The sequence below is a fragment of the Cimex lectularius genome, unplaced genomic scaffold (genome assembly GCF_000648675.2).
Source record: "Cimex lectularius strain Harlan isolate CLEC.00 unplaced genomic scaffold, Clec_2.1 scaffold9, whole genome shotgun sequence".
Lineage (NCBI taxonomy): Eukaryota > Metazoa > Arthropoda > Insecta > Hemiptera > Cimicidae > Cimex > Cimex lectularius.
In genome coordinates, this window is record NW_019392733.1 from 2197982 (window position 1) to 2220399 (window position 22418).

Consider the following 22418-nt stretch of genomic DNA (forward strand, 5'->3'; position numbering starts at 1 on the left):
AACGGCAAGAGAAAAACAAAATACTGCCGAAAAGAGGACCTTAATTAACGACTTTTTTTTAATAAGAAAATGAAATAATTTTACTTCGGCGTCAACGATTTATTTTCCCAACCAACCTCACCCTCGAACCTAAAGGAGACCCCCAAACCCCAATACCAACCGACCACGGCCCTTAATTAAACCTATTGGAGCTTTTCGATAAAAACTGAAAGCTGATTATTACAGTTTAAACATATCCACTCATAAACAACGTCCATCCTCTACATCTTCTGAAAAGAAGGCCTTCATAAGGCGCTGTTTGGCTCAAAAATTAATTATAGATAACACGTACAACCGAGTGACAAAATTATAGACACACCCCTAATTGTTATGATTTTTTAATGTAATGGGTTTGTACTACAAACATTTATTCAAAACACATGAAATAAATATTTTTCTTCATTAAACAATCATTTTTCAGTAAATAGGAGAAAAAATTATTAAAATACTAAAATTAAATGATTTTGTCTGCGACGATGGGATAAAATCAATTTAAAACAAGGCTATAATATTTTGTGGCATTACCACTCAGTTTTATTATTTCCAGTAATCTTTCTGGAATGGTTTTGTACCAAGTTTGAATAAAATCTTGAGGCAAATTATTCCAGGCATTGGTGACAGCTGTTTTAAGTTCGTCGACTGCTTACAGTCTTGATATACCATCCTCTATAATTTTCCCCATACATTTTCTATAACGTTCAAGTCTGGTGAGAGTGCAGGCCATTCAAGTTTTTCAATGCTGTTCTGTGAAAACCATTCTTTAACAATTTTTGCATTGGGTATGGGTGCGTTGTCCTGGAGTCCGTGGAATATTGGGGTCCCTTCGCATACATCGCTGAAACTAGTTTTTTCTTTGTCCGGTAATTTCTTGTAATATTCCGAATTGACTTTTTTTTGGAAGAAAACAAAGATTCCCTTTTTTATTACACTCAATACACCCCCAAATCATCAAAGATCCACGACCCATTTGGCGCCGTGACAAAATTTTTTCTTCTTTAGTCAGATCATGAAAGAAGTATGCTTATCAGTCCGGGCCGTCCGAATTGATTTTTTTTTCGTCGGAAAAAATAACTTTTCGCCATCTTCATTTTTCAAAATGTGGTTTTCAGCAAATTTGACACGGGCTAGATTGTGGTGGGGTTTCAGAGCTGGTTTGCGTTTCAGTTTTCTTCGGACTGTTTTCAGTTTTTTTAAGGAATCTCTGAACAGTTTGAACGGAAACATCAACACCTGCCTTCTCTGCGAGGCTTTTGCAGTCGAAAAGCTGTTTGAAGCAACGCGCAGGACGTGCGATTTGTCTCTTCTGGTCAAAGAAGGTCTTCCAGAGCTATGCCCTCTTCCGTAGTCTTCACCTAGCCGTATTATCTTCGATACCGATGAAAAACTTCGTTTTATGCGTCGGGCGATATCTCGGCTGCTCATTCCATCTTCATTGAACAAGTGAATCAACCGGCGCTCCTGATCAGAAAATCTTTTTCCTTCGGGCATTTTAAAATAACTTTGAATTGCTCCAAATGAACTCACAGTAATTACTTTACTAAGGCACGGTACAGTGAATACTGAATAAACCTTTGGAGTTATAAAATAAACGTAAACAAAATGTGTGTCTACAATTCTGTCGCAGCTAAATCAAAACAGTACTGTTTATTGAGGTGTACATTTGTATAAGATTATCAGATCAAGCCATTTCCAGAGTTAATTTTCTTTTAATATCATGAACAATATTCTAATGCCAAAAGAAATCATTTTTGACTGTTGAAATCGTGATTTTTTAATGTGTCTATAATTATGTCTCTCGGTTGTAAATTGGGCAGGTTTCCTAGTTTTTAACAATCCGAAGATGTTCAATAATAGTGCAAAGAAAAATGAATTTGAAGAGAAAAAAAGTTTAAAAAATAAGAAAATGCCTCAATTGCTTATACTCGATTTTTCTAGAAAGCTAATTAAAAAAAAAAAAATTAAAAAATACTTCCAGTGGTTACATTTTTCTTTTAAAAATATTATTAGGTGCAGAAAAACTACAAATTTTAAGTGAATTAAAATCATCATTATTATTATTTTTAATAATTTTGTGAATATTTGTTCCTGGTCTTGTCTGCCCTTTAGGTTCTTATAGTTGTATAAATTAAAAAATATATATTTAATATATAAATATATAATATATATTTTTTAACATTTCTGCGAGGATTAGCATGAAAAAACAGCTATTAAAACGGATTATTTCGTATGACTTATTTGAGAAATTTTTAATTTAATTTGTGAGGCATTTTCAGACTTACTTTGAGCAACTCTCCAAAGGTTCAAATGTAAAATTTTGAAAGTGTTTCAATATGGTGATCAAATAACAGATTCAGCGTTTTAAATTTGTGACTTTTTGAATGCACAAAAATGGGAAAAATCGCCATTTTAAAGAAATCGATTGTAAACGTCTTTGCCTGTATTAAGACATGCTGAGAATGCAATATTGATCGTTTGGTTAAAAAATTCATCCGTCCATTATTAGCGAATTGCCTAAATAATCTATACACGGCTCATTTACCGGTTTTCGTCGATAACCTCAAGGCGATTTTATTCCACGGTTCACATCAGCTTTTCAGCTTTTGAACGAAAACTACAGGAACGCAGTTTTCTCTTTTAACCTTGGCCCAAAACTTCTGTCGTTTTATTAATTTCCCCGTCGATGGTAATACGAACGCCCTATATCCGGCCAATTAGCCCGTTGCACATCCAATACACAACGATGGGTGGAAAAATGATGAAATTGACCCAGTCCATTAAGCTTGTTTAGACTTTTTTAAATTATTATTTTTATTACCATTTATCTATATTAATCGTGTCCAAATTGTGGAAATTATGAAAATTCTTCGTCAGACATTGGGTTGAGGAGAAAATAATATTTCTAAAACTACAGTTCGCACAGGTCAAATGACCTAAATCTGGATAGTCAGGATTGCATATACAAACGTTAAAACATCAGATATACCATCTTCAGAAACAACTAAATATAAATAGATATTAAATATAAGGAAGTAGGCATATACAAAAGAATAAACAAAACGGTGCTAAGTGAATTACTATTAAAATATTTATATAAGCTCAAAGCTAGATCTTCTTTTTGAAATCCGTTAAGGGGCCAAAACGTCCGTTTTCGATATTGATTAATATATCCATTGTAGAGAGGCACGATTACAAACATATATTCGAGCATAAAACCATAAAAGTCCATGAGCACGGGGTTGACACCGGGAGGACCCTAATCTAAAAGCCAAACCTACCAGGATACTGCGGTAGGAAGGGTATAACACTTCATAAAAACAGATCAGTCGCATTAGACACATCATTGAGAACTCGAAGATAAAACATACAAATTTATTAGAGAGCTTATCTTCAATTTGCCAAAGGAGAAACTAGAACTTTACGCGTACAAAAGAATAGAAGGTCGACTGAACCGATAGAGGATGGAAGAGCAGCGTCGGGAAATCTGAAATATATGGGGCTTCCAGGATCAAGTTCAATCCCAAGGTTCCTGAAGGTGGGACAGAAAGAAATAGGGTGATTATTGATTGTAAATTTTAGGGATGGGATGTGAAAGGAAGAGGGAACTGTCTATAGACAACAGCCTGAAACTTTTATACGTCAAAGTTAAGCAGATTTTCAGATACCCAGGAGCTATTTGAGCCTAAGTTGAATACTTAATATTGAAGCTTGGAAGTCAGGAGGTAAGAAGGAATGATTTAGGAGACATCTGTACAAAGGATAGGAGGTAAGGAATGAAGAAGGGAACTGGATCCAAAGACAATAGCCAGTGACCTTACAACATTCAAGTTAAGTCAATTTTTAGTGGACTAAAAGCTAATTGAATTTAAGTGTTGGATACTTAATATTGCAGCTTCCAAGTCAGGAGGTGAGAAGGAAATATTTACAAGTCATCTGCATAAATGTGAGTGTAATAGTATTTTATGTATTTAGAGTCGTTAATGTAACAGCAAAAAAGGGAAGTTGCTTAAGCCTTTGGGGAATCGAGATGATGTTGGGAAAACGGATGATGTTCTAAAATATCATCCACATACCGAGTGGCCGTCAAAGACACTCCACGAACAACAACCAACTCTGTGCGACTCTCCATCGAAATTCCCGCCCACACCATCACTGAGCTACGTTTAAAAGGTTGGCTCTGGGAAAAATTACAAGCCATTTTTACAAAATTTCACATCCATCTGGAGATCGTAGAGCAAATCTACACTCATCTGTAAAAAGTACAGCAGACCAATCGTACAAAGTCCAATGGCTGTGTTCTCGAGCAAATGCGAGCCGTGCAACTCCGTGTGTTCGGCCAATTCCGGTCCTCTTACGGGGCGAAAAGCCATCGGTCCGTACTTGTTTAATCTTCTTCGAGCAATGCGTTCAGAAATTCGAACACCTCGAACTTCCTGGAACTGATGAATCGCTTGAACAACGGCAAGGTGCCGGTTTCGCAAAATTCTCAAAGTAAAAAAACGGTCGTCCTGTGGTTCTGTTACCCTAGGGCGTCCAGAACCGGGCCTTCTGTGGTAGGACCCAGTTTCTCGAAAACGTCTAACGGCGTCTCGCAGTGTTTCGTATGGAACTCCGATGGCAGTAGCCGCACACCTGATGGAACGTCCATCATCAATAAGTGCCACAGCACGCGCAACATCCTCAGCACTAAGTGGCATTTTTAAGTTTAAAAATTGAAATTAAGAAAACAATGATGAAAACTATACAATTTATTGCTTCAGAATTCAAATCAGACTGAATAAACATTTGAAATTCCGTAAAAAGTAAACATTTAAATTTTTTTTATCCTTGTTTTGGATGAAGGATTAAGTGTGTTTACTTCTAATTGATATTCCCAATTTAAAACATAGCACAAACAAATATTTATTGATTCAAAAACAATGAGACAAATTAAGGGCAGAATTTTCTTTTATGGAAAAAATGAAAAAAAAACAATTGGGTGGAATTTTTTGCCTGTTAGTGTATAAAAAACCCAGCTAATACTAACTGCTTGCCAATAGAAAAGTTCCTGAAAAGCAGTTTTTCCTATTTCCGGTGATCGTTTTAAATTTGAATAATTCTATAATACAAGCGATAACAATCTGACCGCGGCATGACCGGCCATTGTTTTGGACGAAGTTGCGTGTCCAATTTACGATGAGTCACCAATAAAATATGAGGACTGAGTTGTTACAAAAAACAACTGGTTTCTATTTTCAAATATTTTTTCTCGATTAATTGCTCAAAGTATGACAATATATAAATCGAACCATTTTACTGTTTAGAATCAGATTATAACGAAATAACAAACCTTTAATTCCAGTGAAATTCGAAATTATTCCAAATGATTGAAGGAGGCCCATTTAGACTACGTGACTATCATTCTTACAACGAATACATAATTTTCATAATCCTCCACTAATCTACTAAAACAATAATATCTAGACGCTTGAAAAACAAACCAAACAGAGGATAAACAGAAACAGGACGTCATAACAAATCCTAAAGATTCTGTAAATTCTACTGTCTTTCGAGTTGTAACCTTGGACTCGGTTTAAAACTGAATCACAATAATATGCGTCAAAATATTTTTTCGGGTTTTTCCCTTCATTCGAATTTTTCTTCGCCCCCGAAAAAAAAACAGGCAAACAGAATGAATTTGAAATCCTTTTATGACAAGGTAGGATTTTCTTTTCATAAATGGCCTCAAATTCGTAAAGAACATTATGACCCTGGTATAAATCTCGTAAAGACCTTTTCTTATACCCTTCAAAATTGTCCGCAGGATACAATTAAACATCGTCATCATCACTGTACTTCAAGTTGCGTTATAACTAACCTCGGACTAAACAGTAGTAAAAATATAAATATAATAGTTTGGTCGTTTCCGATCATTCTGGTTAGTCTGTTATAGCTCATCAATCAATAGAAATTTAAAAAAAATTATTTGATTTGCCAACGTTAAAAAATAATGAAAATGAGACATTTGGATTTACAATATAACTATTAATAAATTAGTTAAATCTAGTATTGGGCGCGAATCGCACCGTTGACATTTTGGATACTGATTCATGTTAACTTCGTTTTCCATAAAGGTTCTATAAAGTTCAGCTACTGAAATGTAAAATGGAACTTATTGTTAGTACAAAGTAAACTTGCTTACCCTTGGCCAGCTGAACGAGGCGATCGTAATAGTTTCCTGCTGCCACTCGACATCAATTTGGTACAAATCATGGAACTAAAACACAGTAATTTGAACACTCAAGAGGCCACGTCGAATTTGACTCGATTGCACTGATAACTGTTGAAAACTAGGCAATTTTGAGCTGACCGTTCATAAACGCTTGCTGTGCAAAATGATGCGTGATTAAAGATAATCCTGATAAATATTTAAAGCGCAGTCTCAAAACGCGAAAATGAAAAAGAGAAACCCTTTATGTCCTTACTTCACATTACATTCTTTACAGTAAGGTTTGTTCATAAATGATACTCTGCTCAGTCGATTTTATGAGAAATGGCGAAAACCATTTGAAAATCGGTTCAGAAAAATATTACTATATTCTGCGAAAAAAACTTCTCCAATGTTAACGTTTTTCTACTCACCTAGAAAAATCTATGCACGCTATAAACTATATAAACCTAGAAAACCACAGTATTTATTGTAGCGTTTGAAAGTAGAGTAAATTTTTTCTGGGTTGAGTATTTTTTGAGAATACCATAGGAAGGTGGATAGTTGACACCATGGACATAGCTGTTTTCATTCAAATTAACCCTTTTTAACTTCAAATTAACATTTTTTAATTCAATATGACCTTTTTACTTCAAATTAACAGTTTCTTTAAAGCGTTAACTTAGGATATAGTATCGGATATAGACATGCCAAGTAAAATTCCTGTATATTTACAACTTTTGTTTAAATATAAAATAAGTATCCTCTTAAAAGTTCATAGGAAAATAATTACAATTAAAAATAAGAATTATATACAATTAAATATAAAAATAAAGTTATTTATTAATAGTTTACATGAATGGATTTCGGGGTGTCATTTCAGTCGTTGTAAATTAAAAAGTGTCCAGTTTAATGAGGCACATCCATGGAAATAAAAAATATTAATATAACAAAAATTTAAAAACCTAATGAAGAGAAATAAAAATATTATCAATTCATGATAATATAGTTTTTTATAAAAATAAAGCGTTCTTTTAATTTGAGAATTATTTAAAATATAAAATTGGTTTTTGCATAAAATACCATATGCAATTTAATTACAATTAAAATTTTATAAAAAGAAATACAAAAATAAAGAATTTGTAAATCTAAAATTATGAAAAGTTAAATATAAAAATAAAGAACTTTTAATTTAATTGGATTTTTTTAAAATATAAAATTCGTGCCTATAAAAAATTAAAAGAAAATTAATGCCAATTAAAACTAAAATTATGAATTATTTTTAATTATGAATAATCATATAAGAATTTTTAATTTAATTTGAGATTAAAAAACTATGAAATTGGTTCTTATATGTACTTAATACCACATGAACATTAATTACAAATAAATTTAACAGTTGTATAAAATTAAATATAAAAACAAACGATTTTTCTATTAATTCGAACTTTTTTTAAAATATAACTCTTGCTTTATAGATCAATTATTTTATATTTAAAATAAACTTGAATTAATTGAAGAACCAGTTGTATTTAATTTTAATTTAATTTTAATCTTAATTAAAATAAAATTGCATGGGGTAGTTTAGATAAGAACCTATTTTATATTTCAAAAATAAATCTCAGATTAAAAGAAGACTTTTATTTGTATATGTAATTGTATATCATTTTGAATTTTAATTGCAATTAGATTTCTTATGGTCTTCTAAGAGTCCATTTATTTTATATTAAAAACAAAAAATTCGCAAATACATATACGGGAATTTTACTTTATTTAATGCTTTAAAAAAAGGGTAAATTTGAAATTAAAAAAAGGTTAATTTGGAGTAAAAATGGTTCATTTGATATTAAAAAAGTGTTAATTTGGCGCAAAAAAATGGTTAATTTGACTGGAAAAGCTAAAAAATAATTGGGCCCTTAAAAACCACAATTTCTCAAACTTATAAAATTAAAATAATTTTGAAATAAACAGTTTTTAATGTTTTAAAGAAAGGATTATTTTGAAAATTAAAAGGTTCCATTTGTAATTAAAAAAGTTAATTTGAATTTAAAAAGGGGTAATTGGAAATTAAAAAGGGCTAATTTGGTGCAAAAACAAGATAAATTTGACATTAAAAAGGATCAATTCGAAGTAATTAAAGGTTAATTTAAAATAAAAATAGGTTCATTTGAAATTAAAATGTTAATTTGGTGCAAAAACAGGGTTAATTTGAAGTTAAAATGTAAATTTGAAGTTAAAAAGAACTTGTTAAAAATGTTACCGAATTTGATATCCAGTCGAAAAATTTATTGAATTTTAAGTGCATATAATTATTTAATTACAAAATGTCCAAGAACATTATAATCAACATGTTTTCTGTTGGTTTTATGAATATATACAATGAATCATGGCATTGATAAAAATAAGATTGATTTATTTTAAGTGTCACGTAGGCGTATTATCTAGGTGGAAGCGATAGCAAATTTTGCAATATTTATAACAAACATCGAGTCGCCTTTTCTTATCTCGAAATGTGTTTATATCCGTGACCTTTATTTTTACCAGACAAAGATTACTTTGTGTCAATTGAGTCAGAAATAAGAGGGTTGCCCTCTCTAGTTCCTGGGTCGTATTGTATAGCAATACAAAGACTCAAGGAGGGGAATCTGGTCGACTAAGTTGAATTTTCATTTCAGCCACCAAACGGTTAAAACAAGACGGCATAAATTAAACAACTCCTGTCAAGCTTATAAGTGAGTATTTTCGATTAAAATTTTTTTTACTACGTTCAAATTTTCACATAGTCACATCACTACACAAATTTTCTGATAGTTTTGGCCCGTTTACAGATTCTTTAGGATTTATTGAATCGTCTTTTCTGATGATTTACAAGGTTCGAGATAAATTAATATTTTAGTAGATTAGTAGCGGGTACTAAAAATTGTATTCTCTGGGATGCAGGCAGTAACTTAAACGTCAAAACGGACCTCCTTGAATTTGTTAGGTGCATTATTTTATTATAATGATAGGTTTTATTACAACTTCGAGCAATTAATATCATAAGTCATAATTAGATATGAATGTGCCCTACCTAACCCAAATCTTAAAGCTAACCTAACCTAACTCAAACCCTTAAAATTCCTAATCCCACATCCAAAAATGTCACCCGTCCAATATCCACCCTCTCTTGCTAATTGAAAAATTAGTCGATTTACAAATGTCTACCTACTTAGAAAACTGAAAATTCCTTGCTCCCGTTGAATCTGGCATCCGTCGATTTTTTCACAAAATCCGCTGTTCTAAAAACATTCCACCGACATACAAACTGCTATTGATCAATGTCAAATAACCATTCTTGTTCTTATCCATTTTTTAAAGACTTCGATACAGTCCCTCCTAATTATTAAAATTAAAACCTTTCTCTCAAGAGTGTCCTCCGCTGGTTACATTCTTTCCGTTCCAAAAGAGCCATCATCCTCTCCAAAATCTATCACTTCTCGATTTCCTAAAGGGTCAAGCAACTTCCCTTTCTTAATCACCTTTATACATATGAAAATTAAAAATCTTTCCTTCTCACCTCCTCACTTTCACGCTGCAATGTTATGTATTAAACACTTAGGCTCGGTTAGTGCCTGGGTATCTGAAAATGAGCTTAACTTAGACGTAATAAAGTCCCAAGATGTGTCTTTGGGTCCAGTTCCCTCCTTCATTCCTTACATCGTATTCCTAACGTTTACAATGAATAATCACCCCTATTTCCTTCTGTCCCACCGTAAGAACCTTAAGATTGTGTGAAAGCCCCATATCTCCCAGATTTCCAGTGTCTTTTCTACCTTCCAGTCAGCCACTACGCTTTAGTACTTCTTTCCTAGTTTCCACGTTTATTGTCTCACACTTAATACGTTTTCTTCAGGGACTCACTGGGGAGCTTGAAAATAAGTAAAATTGTTACTGCTGTCACCAAAGCACATGTTCGTATCGCCGATCTTTACTTTGACGGAATATAAAAACAACAATGTACGTGACATATATATATATTCAGAATATATTCTTTTGTACAACTTTTCCCCGACAAATTAACACTTTTAATTTCAAATTAGTCTTTTTTCGCATCAAATTAATCTTTTTAACTTCAAATGATTTTTTTATTTGAAATTAACTTTTTTTAACTTCAAGTTAACTGTTTTTAATTTCAAGTTAGCTTACTTAACTTTTAAGTTCAAACTAATCCTTTTCAACTTTAAATTAGCCCTTTTTAATTGCAAATTAATCCTTTTTTTCATTTCAATTAACCTCTTATAATAATAAATTTATCTTTTTTAACTTTCAATTAACCTTTTTTACTTTTAAATTAACCCTTAAACATGTAAAGTAAAATGCTAGAAAAGTTTAAAAAAAATTAATAATTAAGCTCTTACAAGGCCAAATGAAAATTAAGTAAAATTTTACATAAAATATATAATATTATATATAATTTTTTTTAACTTGATCTTTTTAATATCAATGAATTGGACTCTTAAAAACTGCAATTTCTCGTATTTTTCAAATTAAAAGACAAATAATTTATTTTTATATTTTGTTTTATATAATTTTTAATTGAAATTGAAATTAATTATCATATAGTTTTGTACACGCCCAATTATTTTATATTTTAAAAAAATCTCAAAAATACAGGAATTTTAATTTACATGCTTATATTTCATACCGTGTAAGTTTTTTCATGCTTTAAAGAAAGAGTTACATACTTGAAAAGTAAAAAAAAAAAAAAAAGGTTAATTTGATATTACAAGAGGCAAATTTGAAGTTAAAAAGGGTCAATATGACGTAAAAAAATTGGACTATAAATAACTATTTTTTGCTAAAAAAATTTCGAATTAATAGATGAATAATTTTTTGTTTTTATATTTAATTTTATATTACTTTTAACTCTACTATTAATTAATGTATTATAGCATAAATCGTGCAGTAAAAACCACAATGTCTCACATTTCTCAAATTCAAATTATAATCCTTTATATTTATATTTCATTTCATGATTTTTACTTATAATTGTAGCTAATTTTCATGAGGTCTTCTAATACCCAATTATTTCAGATTTAAAAAAAAAGATTCTCAAATATACAGAAATTTTGCTTTACATGTTTATTTCAAACCATCTTCTAAAATTTTTAATATTAAAGAAAAGGGTATTTGAAAGTTAAAAAGGGTTATTTGAAGTTAAAAAGCTATATATAAAAGCCGAAGGTCGTGGGTTCGAATCCCGCTCGTGACGCTAACTTTTTCATTTCAACTAAGACCTTACATAAAAAGAATAATTAATTGAAAGAAGTAATTTAGTCAATCAGACCATTAAAAATAATATATTAATAATAATAAAATAATATAAGTGAGAATTTTTTTTGGCAAGTTGGATCAATTTTCAGATTGCAACCAACCCCAATTGTATGGGTCTACTACGACTTCATTTATCAAAGATAGAATCGTTTTAATTATTTTATTTTTTCAAGGATGGAGGATTTTTGAAAAAATTTTCGATTATATCTTAATTTTAGGTAGTTTATGTTTGGAAACGAGGGCTTTTTGTTTAGATATTTTAACGTTAATAATCCTTATCCTGTTAGTAAATATTTGGCTCAAGAAACACTCTTTTGCCTGTCAAAAAATTTTCGTTCTAATTAAACTTCTTTTTGGTTCGTTTTTTGATTGTTACCCATGCTTATCTGTTGCATACCGGTATACTTTTTGGAAAAGAATGTCATGATTTTTTTTGTATTTGTATTTGTAAAGAAGATGAATTTTTTTTTGAGATATGGATTCGAGCCTTAGAATTGTAAGAATCCCAGAAACAACGTGAGGAGAACGTCTTGTTCAGGACGGTCGAAACTTGATTGAATAGGAGAGCTACTCACCGTACACCTTGGGTTCTTTCACTGAGACACTATCAAATTAGGTAGGCGCCCGTTCTTATTCACGAAAGTCCGTACCGTGGTGGGGGAGCGCGAAAGGAGAACTAGCCCCCCTAGGTGTTCGCTCAGGTATCTCTGAAGACGGCGGAAGAAATCTGTAAAGAAGAAACTATACAGAAATAAATAACAATCCTTAAAACAAATACCAACGAGGAAAGCAAATTTATCCCTCACTAATTACAAATTAGAAGTTCCGACATTTGTGTTATGAGAAACAATTGAATTTATAGAAAAAGAAACACCCCCGCCCAAAATAATAATAATATATATATGTATATAAACACACCCCTCTAAACATTTTGAACAAATAATTTTATAACTTTGTATTTTTACATGTCTATTATTTTTTTTTACAACTGATTTTCCTACAAGCCTTCAGCCAAAGATAAACATTGTTCGTTGAGCGTGAGATAATAATAATAATAATAATAATGCTTTATTGAACTTAAGAAAAATGACAAATGTCCTTTCAAAGCATTTATGGACATGGATCTTGAATCTATCTGCCAGAGGTCTTTAGTTAAACAATCAGGAAGTAAAAAAAACATATAATATAAGATAGTAATAATAGGCGAGGAAATAAATGGTAACAAAAGAGAAATAACAAATGAGAAAGAAAAATAAAAACAAGTTATATGATACAAATCAAAAATTAAACTCCTTAATTAACTCATACCTGTAATTTCATGAATGCCTAGCATTAAGGCCAACGAATATGAGCCAAACCGTAACGGGCCAACTCTGGGGAGTGTGAAACATCCGAGATGCAGAGATGTAATAACCGAATCTCACCTAGGGATGAGCACTCTGCCAAGAAGACAGTTTCAATGGAAAGTGAAAATGAAACCTGAATTATTCAGAACTTCTATTAAACTGTTTAGTGTAATTAACCATCAAAGAGGTGACAAGCAGCCTCCCTATGTACAGCCGCCTTTGACATTAATTCTAAGAGTACTAATACCTAAGCACATATTGACCATCCTTTCCTCCAAGTAGGTCTTCACCCATCTAGTAAGGTGATGGTCGGCATTGTAATTATCTAGTGCTGATATAATGCAAGAAGTATCAGCATTATCAAACGCCCCTTGGATATCGAAGAAGCAGCCTAGTGTATATTCATTATTAAATAATGATTTCTCAATCCTGCCTATCAGTGCAGAAAGCAGTTTTCACTGGTTTTCCTGGTAAATAGGACTACTGATTGGGATGTATCATTGTATTAATTCCACAATCATGTCTAATATATCTATCTAAAATTTTCTCTATTATTTTTATGAAAATAGAAGATATACTTATAGGTCTATAAGGTTTAGGAAATTGATATGAGGCCTTACCTGGTTTGGGTAAGAAAATTACCCTTATTTCCTTCCAACATTTTGGTATATGTCCCAATGCCAGACTACTCCTTAGGAGATCCCACACTGTACTAGATAGACTAGGTGTATCCTGTTGAAGGAGGGCAGGGAATATTCCATCCACCCCGGCTGCCTTGTATTTCTTGAAGGAATGTACCGCCCATTTGTAGGCCTCCCAAGAAATTACCTCATTGGCCTTGATTTTGAGCCTAAGATAGTGCATTAGTTTTATTTTATTAAAACCTATTTATTTCCACCAAATTACTTGATAGTAAAGAAAACTCATTATTTATCTCTTGGGAATACATGTTTTTTCTGATATAATCAATTGATGGGAATGGCATAAATTTTTTTTTCTACTTTTAGTAGAAAATCCTTTCAAAGTAATTTTTTTCCCGAATCATAAGCACCTTTCAATTGTCTAAATAATTTTTCACAGGATGGAAAAGTCAGAAAATTGAACGGACTGGGGGGGGAAACGACGAGGGTTCAAGAGTTTCAATTTTACAATAAAAAACAAAGTTTCTAGTTTTCTTGAGGACAGTTACCTCTAACAATATTAACACTAATTTTTAGCTGATGGAATTGCATTGTTCTCCCTGCTTTTAAGTAGACACTTTAAAAATCTATCGAGCTAACAAATGTTGCATAAATTTCAAGATTAGAAAACAATATATACCAAAATGTCTATTAATTTAAATAATACCATTAAAAAGTTGCATTAATCATTTGATATAATATTCATTGGTCATTGTAATGTTTCACTCTCCACTACAATGTAATATATGCATTATCATTCAAGAGTTCTGTGATCCATCTAAAGCAGAACTAAACCACTTAAAAATGAATAGGAATATTTGTAATTTATTCTTATCATATTTATTTTATTTAAATTAACTGATATATTCTTGCTAATTGGATTTTAAAAAAAGAAGTTAATTCTCATTTTTAATAATGGATTTATTTAAAAATAGTAAACATGAAAATTACTCATTTTCTAAACAAAAGCCTTTTTTCATATTTTCTCCATTCTAAACCAGTTGTATTCTCTTTAACTATGGAAAAACCAAAGGTTCACAATATTTTGTGAGAATGAGTCATCGAGGTCACCGGCAAGTGGATATCGCAGAGGCAGTTGGTGTTTCTCAGAGCGTGGTCTCCTGGGCTTTAGCCTGATTCCACGAGACTGAAAGTGCCAATAGGAGGCATGATAGTGGATATCAGTGCATTATGATGCTGAGGGAGGACAGAAATATTGTCACTGCTGCAAGACGGAACTTTTCCATAGTGCCCGCCAGATCCTAAATGAAGTACAAGATGTTTTGGCAAGGCTTTTATCATCACAAATGGTTCATAATCATTTGTGGGAAGTTGGCTTCACATTGTATGTCCCTTTGAGACGACCTGCAGCAACAGCTGCCACCAGCAACTCATGATATATAGTGTGGTGCAGCGAATGCATAGAAGAGTACTCCAGTTGGAATGCTGTTATGTTTACTGAGTCGCATTTCTATCTGTATAGTGATAGCAGGCACCAAAGAGTCCACCGAGAACAGTGCAGTGCCAGGCACTCTCAACACGACACACGAATCTACACGGAAAACAAACACTTTGAGCTCTGAAGATGATCTCAATAAAGATCAAAATGTTGGCACGATAAAGAAAATGTTTTTCTAAAACCTACGTCACACCAGACCGTATCTCACAATCTCCAAATAATCATTACTCTTTAATTTTGATAATTATACTTTTCATCTCAACCAAGACCTTAGATTAAAAGTATGATTAATTAAAATAATTAAAACGGTCAATTATGACTACTAAATACATATATGAATCATTACTCATTAATTTGGCCCGAAAGTTATTCAAACAAAATTAAAACTAATAGAAAAGTTTAAAAAATTAATTAATTAATTAAATTAAATTAAAATAATGTCATAATTGGTTTTGGTCTGAATTGTCCCATGATGTCCTGCTACGTTAGGGTCACCTTAATTATAAAAGTTATGTGAACATAATAAGACAGTCCAAAGTGTCATCCTCTTACAACTATTAACAAATATCTGGCTGTACCCCATTAGCATTCAATATAAGAGTTTAGTTTTTTGGGTCAATGCTGCAACTATTTTTATCTCATTTATTTGTTTCCTTTTTAGAATTTTATGTTGGTTTTCTCTTAGGATTTATTTTATTTTGTATTAAGAGACTGTTTGCAATTTTGGATTCTATCCTCTGGACATATGTGTGCAACAGTGGCAATCCCAGTATCACTTACATTGCTGAAATTAGGCAAATACACAGTAACAGTCCTTATAATTTGTTAATTAATTTTGTGCCTTTTTTCCAAAGTTTTTGGCCATCCAGAGGTCTAATTATTGTTCTACACAGCCAGTAGGTTATTTTTAGATTTATACCCCATGTTTTATTACAAAAACTTAGCTTTGCTAACTAGGCTAAATTGTGAGATTTTCCTGTGGTATGCAGGGTGGTGAACCTATAGTTTAACTAAAGGTAACTATCAAACTATAGGTTGATCACCGTGCAGATTCAGGAGAAAATCCACTACCTTTTTTATATGTAATTAATCAATTACAATCTAAAGTTGTTCCCAAATAATTTATGCCAGTTCTTCAAAATTGTGTGATTATTCTCCTCTGAGAGATGATTCTGTTGTATTATTGTGTAACTCACTTGTAAGAGAGAGGGCCTATTTGATTTTTTGACTGAGGGTTCCATTATTTCAGAGTTTTACGTTCTCTTTTTGGGACTTTGCTAAAGTTTTGATCGTGTAACTTAATTCCCCTGATTGTTCAGACCCGGTCGGTTTGACAAAGACATCATTGGAGTACTGCAGAGAGCTCATGGAGCAGTTTAATTTTTAAACTACTGGGAAGGTGTAGATGTAAATGTAATGTTTGGGGTGTGCAATATACTGCACTCTTTGAGAGAGCAATTGCATCCCCATTCTGTACTTACAGGACACATATAAAGAAATATAATTGTAGGCCCAGTTTCTGTAGTTGAATTTCTTCTACTGTTATATTGTACATCCCAAAACACATCCTCCGCAAATGTGATGTCTCAGTCTGTTAGTGGGAGTGTCTGCTTCTTTGCAGAATCAGCACCTTGTTGTATTACACCAATCTTCTTCAGATGCCCATTCAGTCTGCAGTGCCTTGTCAAAAATTCTGTCAGGATTTGAAGTTTTCATGCTTCCTTTGATGCGTTCTGTTATTTCTATTATTACAAAAATTTTTAGAATGTACTTGGATTGTTGTGTCCAATGAGTGAATTCCACAGTTTACTCATTTACAAATTTGGCTTTTTGCCTAAGATACTCATTGATAGTGTGAATCCCTATGCAACAGGCTGAAGACCAATCAGCATAGCAGCCCCTTTCCTTGCAAGGGCTTCTGTTCCCTCGTTGCCCTTTACTCCCACATGTCTTGAGATCCCCAAAGGGTGACTTTGTTTTGCATATATAATCTATTTAGTTTAGATTTGTAATTCAGCACCATCTTTGAGCTAATGATGTTTGCACATAGTGATTTGATGGCTGCTTTGCTATCTGTCATGGCAGTTATATTCTGGTTTTTGTACCCTTTGTTCAAGTTGAACTAGGTACTATTGGGGAATTTGAATAGTTTTTAATTTTCTTTACTTAAATTTTATTATGTACATATATTCCAGTCGGCTATTACCTCCAACAGAAGGTTCTGTAATCAATCCTTATAAGAACTGTTAGGTGTGTGTTATACTACCTTATGAAAATTAATTTCTTTTTCCAAAGTACTTTTTTTTTAAATTTATTTAATACTAAAAACAGCTTAGAAGATTATAATTGCTCTTATGAATGTTGTTTCTGATTGAAAGTAGAGTACACACTTTTTTTGCCCTTATTGATTATTTACTGTAGAGCCAAAATTAGGCCAAGACTTGCTTCAGCTGTAAATGTAGACTTTGAGGCAAAGAAACATGCAAAACATGCAAAGTCATTTTTGAATATAAGCATAACCCAGACTTGTTTCACTGACTGTAAGTGCAATCGTATTTTTCGAATTTCCCGCCTCAGAGGCAAAGAGTTTTGCATGCGCACGTTTTACATATTTAAATTTGTTGTTAAAACGAAAGATACTCACGTGAAAAAAAATTGATTTTCCCTTTAATAAGAAAGAAGAAGCGGGGGCGCGTGGAAATAGTTTTGCACATGCACAACGGGCACATGTTTCCATGGAAGGTAACAATCGAGTACCTTTTGATTGATTATAAGTTTATATTAATGTTATCTGCCGGAAAAGCGGTTTTTTATCTATTATCTGAATCATCCTGTAAGCCTTTTATTACGAAAATTCCGGCTTTTTATTGACAATAGACTGTTTTGTGTTGTTTATAGATAGCGGTCTGTTTCGCGATGTGGCGACTGTTCTGAAAGGAAATCAGATCAACTTATAACTTCGAAGAGATTTTGATTTGCGATGTCCTTCGTGGATCTACAGTGAATAAAGCGTCCGCTTTTTACATTTTTCCTGTGGCCTTTTCTGGTCGAACTATCTACAGCACATTGTTACATCTAGCACTGTCAAAATGGACTTCGAATTTCAGGAAAGAACCCGTGAAAACTCTTACCTGTACGAAACCATCTTCTACTATGTAAGTAAAGTTCATTTCATATTATTTTCCGACCTTGAGAAAACAAAAAATACAAGTATAAACAAAATCCATCATTGCACTTTCACTTTGAAGCCCTTTACCTTGCCATTTTCCTCATCAACCTAGAAGTCTAGGTTCTTCAGATGTAAATTTGCGCCCTTTGAGAGCTATTAATCATTCTGTACCTATAGCACTCAGGTCACTGATGAGTCATTCATCAAGGAAATTAAGTATTATGCCCAGCTTTACTGGTCTTTTGGATGTAAGAATTGCCGTTCTGCATCCTTTGAGAGCTATTCGATCCTCTGTTCTGCACCTATAACTCACTAGTGACTGGTGAGCCATTCATCAATGAATTTGATTATTAGGCCCGGTTTTAGTGGTTTGTCAGAGGCATGATTTAAGATTTGCCTTACTGCAGCCTTTGAGGGCCATTGTATCCCCCATTCTCTACCTATAGCACTCCAGTGACTGGTGAGTAATTCAACAAGGAAATTGACTATTATCCCCGGTTGTACTGGTCTTTCGGATGTAAGAATTGCCGTTCTGCATCCTTTGAGAGCTATTCAATCCTCTGTTCTGCACCTATAGCTCAGTAGTGACTGGTGAGTCATGCATTAAGGGATTTAATTGTTAGACCCGGTTTTAGGTGTTCTTCCGATGTAAGATTTGCTATACGGGCACTTAGATAGCTATTGGATCCTCTGTTCTGCACCTATAGCTCACTAGTGACTGGTGAGCCATTCATCAATGAATTTGATTATTAGGCCCGGTTTTAGTGGTTTGTCAAAGGCATGATGTAAGATTTGCCTTACTGCAGCCTTTGAGGGCCATTGTATCCCTCATTCTCCTCCTATAGCACTCCAGTGACTGGTGAGTCATTCATCATTGAACTTGATTGTTAGGCCCAGTTTAAATGGTTCTTTAGTTATGAGGTGTAAGATTTTCCTTACTGCACCACTAGGAATTTTGGCTTAAGCCCACGTATCTGTCCAGCATGCAGAGGAAGGTTGCTTGATGTGCCCCACCTAGTCGAAGGGTGCTATTTCTTGGCTCCATATATGGAGCTTTGTGTTGAGTGTGAATTTGTAGTGTGAGAATGCTGATGGCAGAATGTTGAGTACCCCATTGAACCTCAATTAGGTTAGTAATAATAGCATGTGTGAAGGGTGTGGAGTAATATCGAGTATTCCACCCCCTCTAATTGTGTTAATTGTATGTAAATAAGTAAGAATGGATTTAAGAGTGAGTGAGAGTATGAATGGATTTGCGAACTGATTGCATTGGGGGCTGAAATGATCTAGCTGTTGCTTGCTGACTAAATGGATAAGATCAAGGACAGATCCCCGATTGCCAACACCCCCAGGGTGGGTGATTCTTGAGGCCTGACAGCAAATTATTGTAAATTACAAAAACTGGAATTGCCGATGGACTGTGAGAAGTGATAAGCTCAACTCTGTCATGTGTGTGCTGATTTGAGCTTATAAAAATCAGTAATCAGAATATTTAGAGATGATAAAGGCAAGATGGGAATAAAATGACAATGAGAAAGAAATAAGTAAAAGAGAAGTAAAATAATATTCAATGAGCATAATTATTCATAAATTTAGGTTTAGTCAATGTTATACTTAATTCACTACTTTCGTGGTCCGCTTGACCAATTAATACATGACAATTAATTAAGGTTTTTTAGTTGACATGAAAAAAAGTTAATGGCACGAGAGGGATTCGAACCCACGACCTTCGGCTAGATACGCCACTGCTCTACCACCTGAGCTATCGCGACCTCCATCCACTCGGACATCAACTCCCCATCTCAACCCCACCTTATGAGTTTACCCTCCTTTTGCCATTTTTCAAGAACTCACCTTAATTAATTGTCATGTATTAATTGGTCAAGCGGACCACGAAATTAGTGAATTAATGATTTAAAAATGAAGTACACTTCACTAAAGCTCTCCGTCGCCATTTCAATTGTCAAAAGGAGGGAAAACTCATAAGGTGGGGTTGAGATGGGGAGTTGATGTCCGAGTGGATCAAGGTCACGATAGTTCAAGTGGTAGAACAGCGGCGTATCTAGCCGAAGGTCGTGGGTTCGAATCCCTCTCGTGCCATTAACTTTTTTCATCTCAACTAAAAACCTTAATTAATTGTTATACTTAATGTACATTATCAAATTACAGCAAATCAAATGAAGCATTTTGGATATTATTTGATTTGAGCTTATATAAAATAGTAATCAGTAATTAGTAAAATCCCAATAATATTTTTTTAATGAAAATATATAAGGGCAGAAGACTGCAAGTTAAAACAAATAAACAAATATAGTCACTTTCCACGTATTAATTCTGACCTCCAAATACTGCTACAATAATAATTTACTTTTTGCTATACTTAATTTTTTTTATTAAGATTATCCAGTAAATATCAAATTAAAATTTGCTATAAAAACTTAATATACATAATGAAGCCCAACAAAATATGCACTGTCTATGCTCTTAGATTATTAGATTATTGTGCAATAGTTCTGTTTATGTAGTTCTACAAAAAAACGTAGGTACCTTTGATGAACAATACTACCCTTGATGAGTTCTTGCATGTTTTTTCTACAGACGATACACAAAATATTAAAAAACTTCGTCTTTTATTTTATTATTAACTGCCTAAAAGTATTGTGCGTCAGTGGCCGCATCGGTTTACCCTCGTTAAAAAGTCTTTTTATAAACAATAAAATAATATCCAAAATGCTTTGTTTGATTTGCTGTATTTTGATAATGTACATTAAGTATAACATTGACTAAACCTAAACTTATGAATAATTATGCTCATTGAATATTTTACTTCTCGTTCACTTATTTATTTCTCATTGTCGTTTTATTCCCATTTGCCTTTACCATGTCTAAATATTCTGATTACTGATTTTGATAAGCTCAATTCTGCATCTGCACACACATGACAGAGTTGAGCCTATATCTAGTCCACCAGAAATTCTAGGTTTTGTAATTTACAATCCATAACCAGCAGGGGCTTCTACAATCACCAACCCTTGGTGTTGGCAGTCTGAGGTCAGTCTTGTCTGTCCAGCCACGGGGGTGAGGGCTGGGAGCTGTCAACAGTTAGGTCTTTTCAACTCCCAACGCAATCAATCTCGAAATCCAAACTCATGCACACAGAACTCACTCTTAAATAAATTATTTTTATTTACATACCATTCACTCAGTAATTGATATTACTCCATCACCCTTTACACCTATTATATAACTGACCTAAGCTGAGGGTAGATGGGGTATTCAATATTCTGCAATCAGCCTTCTCGCTCTATACATCCACACTAATAAATTCATAATACACATAATCATAAATTCAAATTAAATTCAAAAATTCAATTCACAATTATAAATTCACTCTCAGCACACACTAGGGACACAAAACTATCATTAATGTATACAATAAAGCAACCCTGTTTCTTCCAAACATTGGAACAGTGGACTCAGATACTCACTATTATGCTCATATCAGGTGGCATTCCTACACTCTCTTTATGGAGCAAGGAAATGCATCCCTCAATTAGGTGGGATATGTCGAGCAACCTTTTTCTGCAGGCCGGACACATACATTGACTTTGGCCCAAAAGTAAGTGTCTTTTTCTTAATGTGAATGATCCTTCTTCTATGGGTGGTCCTCCGAGGGCTACGTATTAACAGTGTCCTTGATACATGAGAGCTTCTCTACAATGCCGGTCCTCCGACACTGCCACTTTGTTTTAATCATGTTTTTATTGCATTTTTAGTGTCAGGGCACAAGATCACAATGGTTAATTCTGGAGGTTGGGACTTCCCCGGCTTTAGTTGCCTCGTCTGATTTTGTTTCCCTTCACACCTCCATGACTGAATCTAAATATTCTATTAACACTATTTTATTTATTATTTTTATATTTCTTTTTTTATGGGAACATTTTATTGTATTATGGTATATTATTGTTTATGTAACATTTGTATTTCTTTTGTATGGGGATCTCCTCGAAGACAAATAAAACACTACTACTACCTGTTAAAGCATATCTCTAGATAGATGAAACTAAAAATTTCTTTTAGTTTTTCTTAATCTACATTCATTTTTTTTCAATGAATTGAGGTAATGTGTAATTATTCAGAAATTGTGAGATGCAGTCTGGTGTGATGTGAATCTCACGATTTCTGAATAATTATCGATTAACGGTCACTAATCACCACACATAATGTG

At 33.1% G+C, this 22418-nt stretch overlaps 2 protein-coding genes across 6 annotated transcripts in view; one reads left to right on the forward strand and one right to left on the reverse strand.

Moving 5' to 3' along the window:
- LOC106665348 (glucose-6-phosphate 1-dehydrogenase) overlaps window positions 1-12355 on the reverse strand; it is a 25967-nt gene extending 13612 nt beyond the window's left edge. Inside the window, exons 1-2 of one of the 4 annotated variants that reach the window (XM_014391699.2) lie at window positions 12112-12349; window positions 6218-6292 (exon numbers count right to left, since the gene is read on the reverse strand). Coding sequence is in view for 1 of the 4 variants with exons in the window: in XM_014391697.2 (XP_014247183.1) it covers window positions 5366-5417 (52 nt within the window). In the remaining 3 variants the exon portion in view is untranslated. Of the gene's footprint in view, window positions 1-5365; window positions 5523-6217; window positions 6439-12111 lie in introns of those variants that run through there. The other 3 variants (XM_014391702.2, XM_014391700.2, XM_014391697.2) reach the window with 3 other exon arrangements.
- Window positions 8764-22418, forward strand: part of LOC106665349 (serine palmitoyltransferase 1) — a 19354-nt gene continuing 5699 nt past the window's right edge. The window contains exons 1-2 of one of the 2 annotated variants that reach the window (XM_014391704.2): window positions 8764-8955; window positions 17920-18176. In XM_014391704.2, the coding sequence (XP_014247190.1) occupies window positions 18111-18176 (66 nt within the window). In that variant the 5' untranslated portion in view covers window positions 8764-8955; window positions 17920-18110. Of the gene's footprint in view, window positions 8956-17762; window positions 17855-17919; window positions 18177-22418 lie in introns of those variants that run through there. The other variant, XM_014391703.2, reaches the window with a different exon arrangement.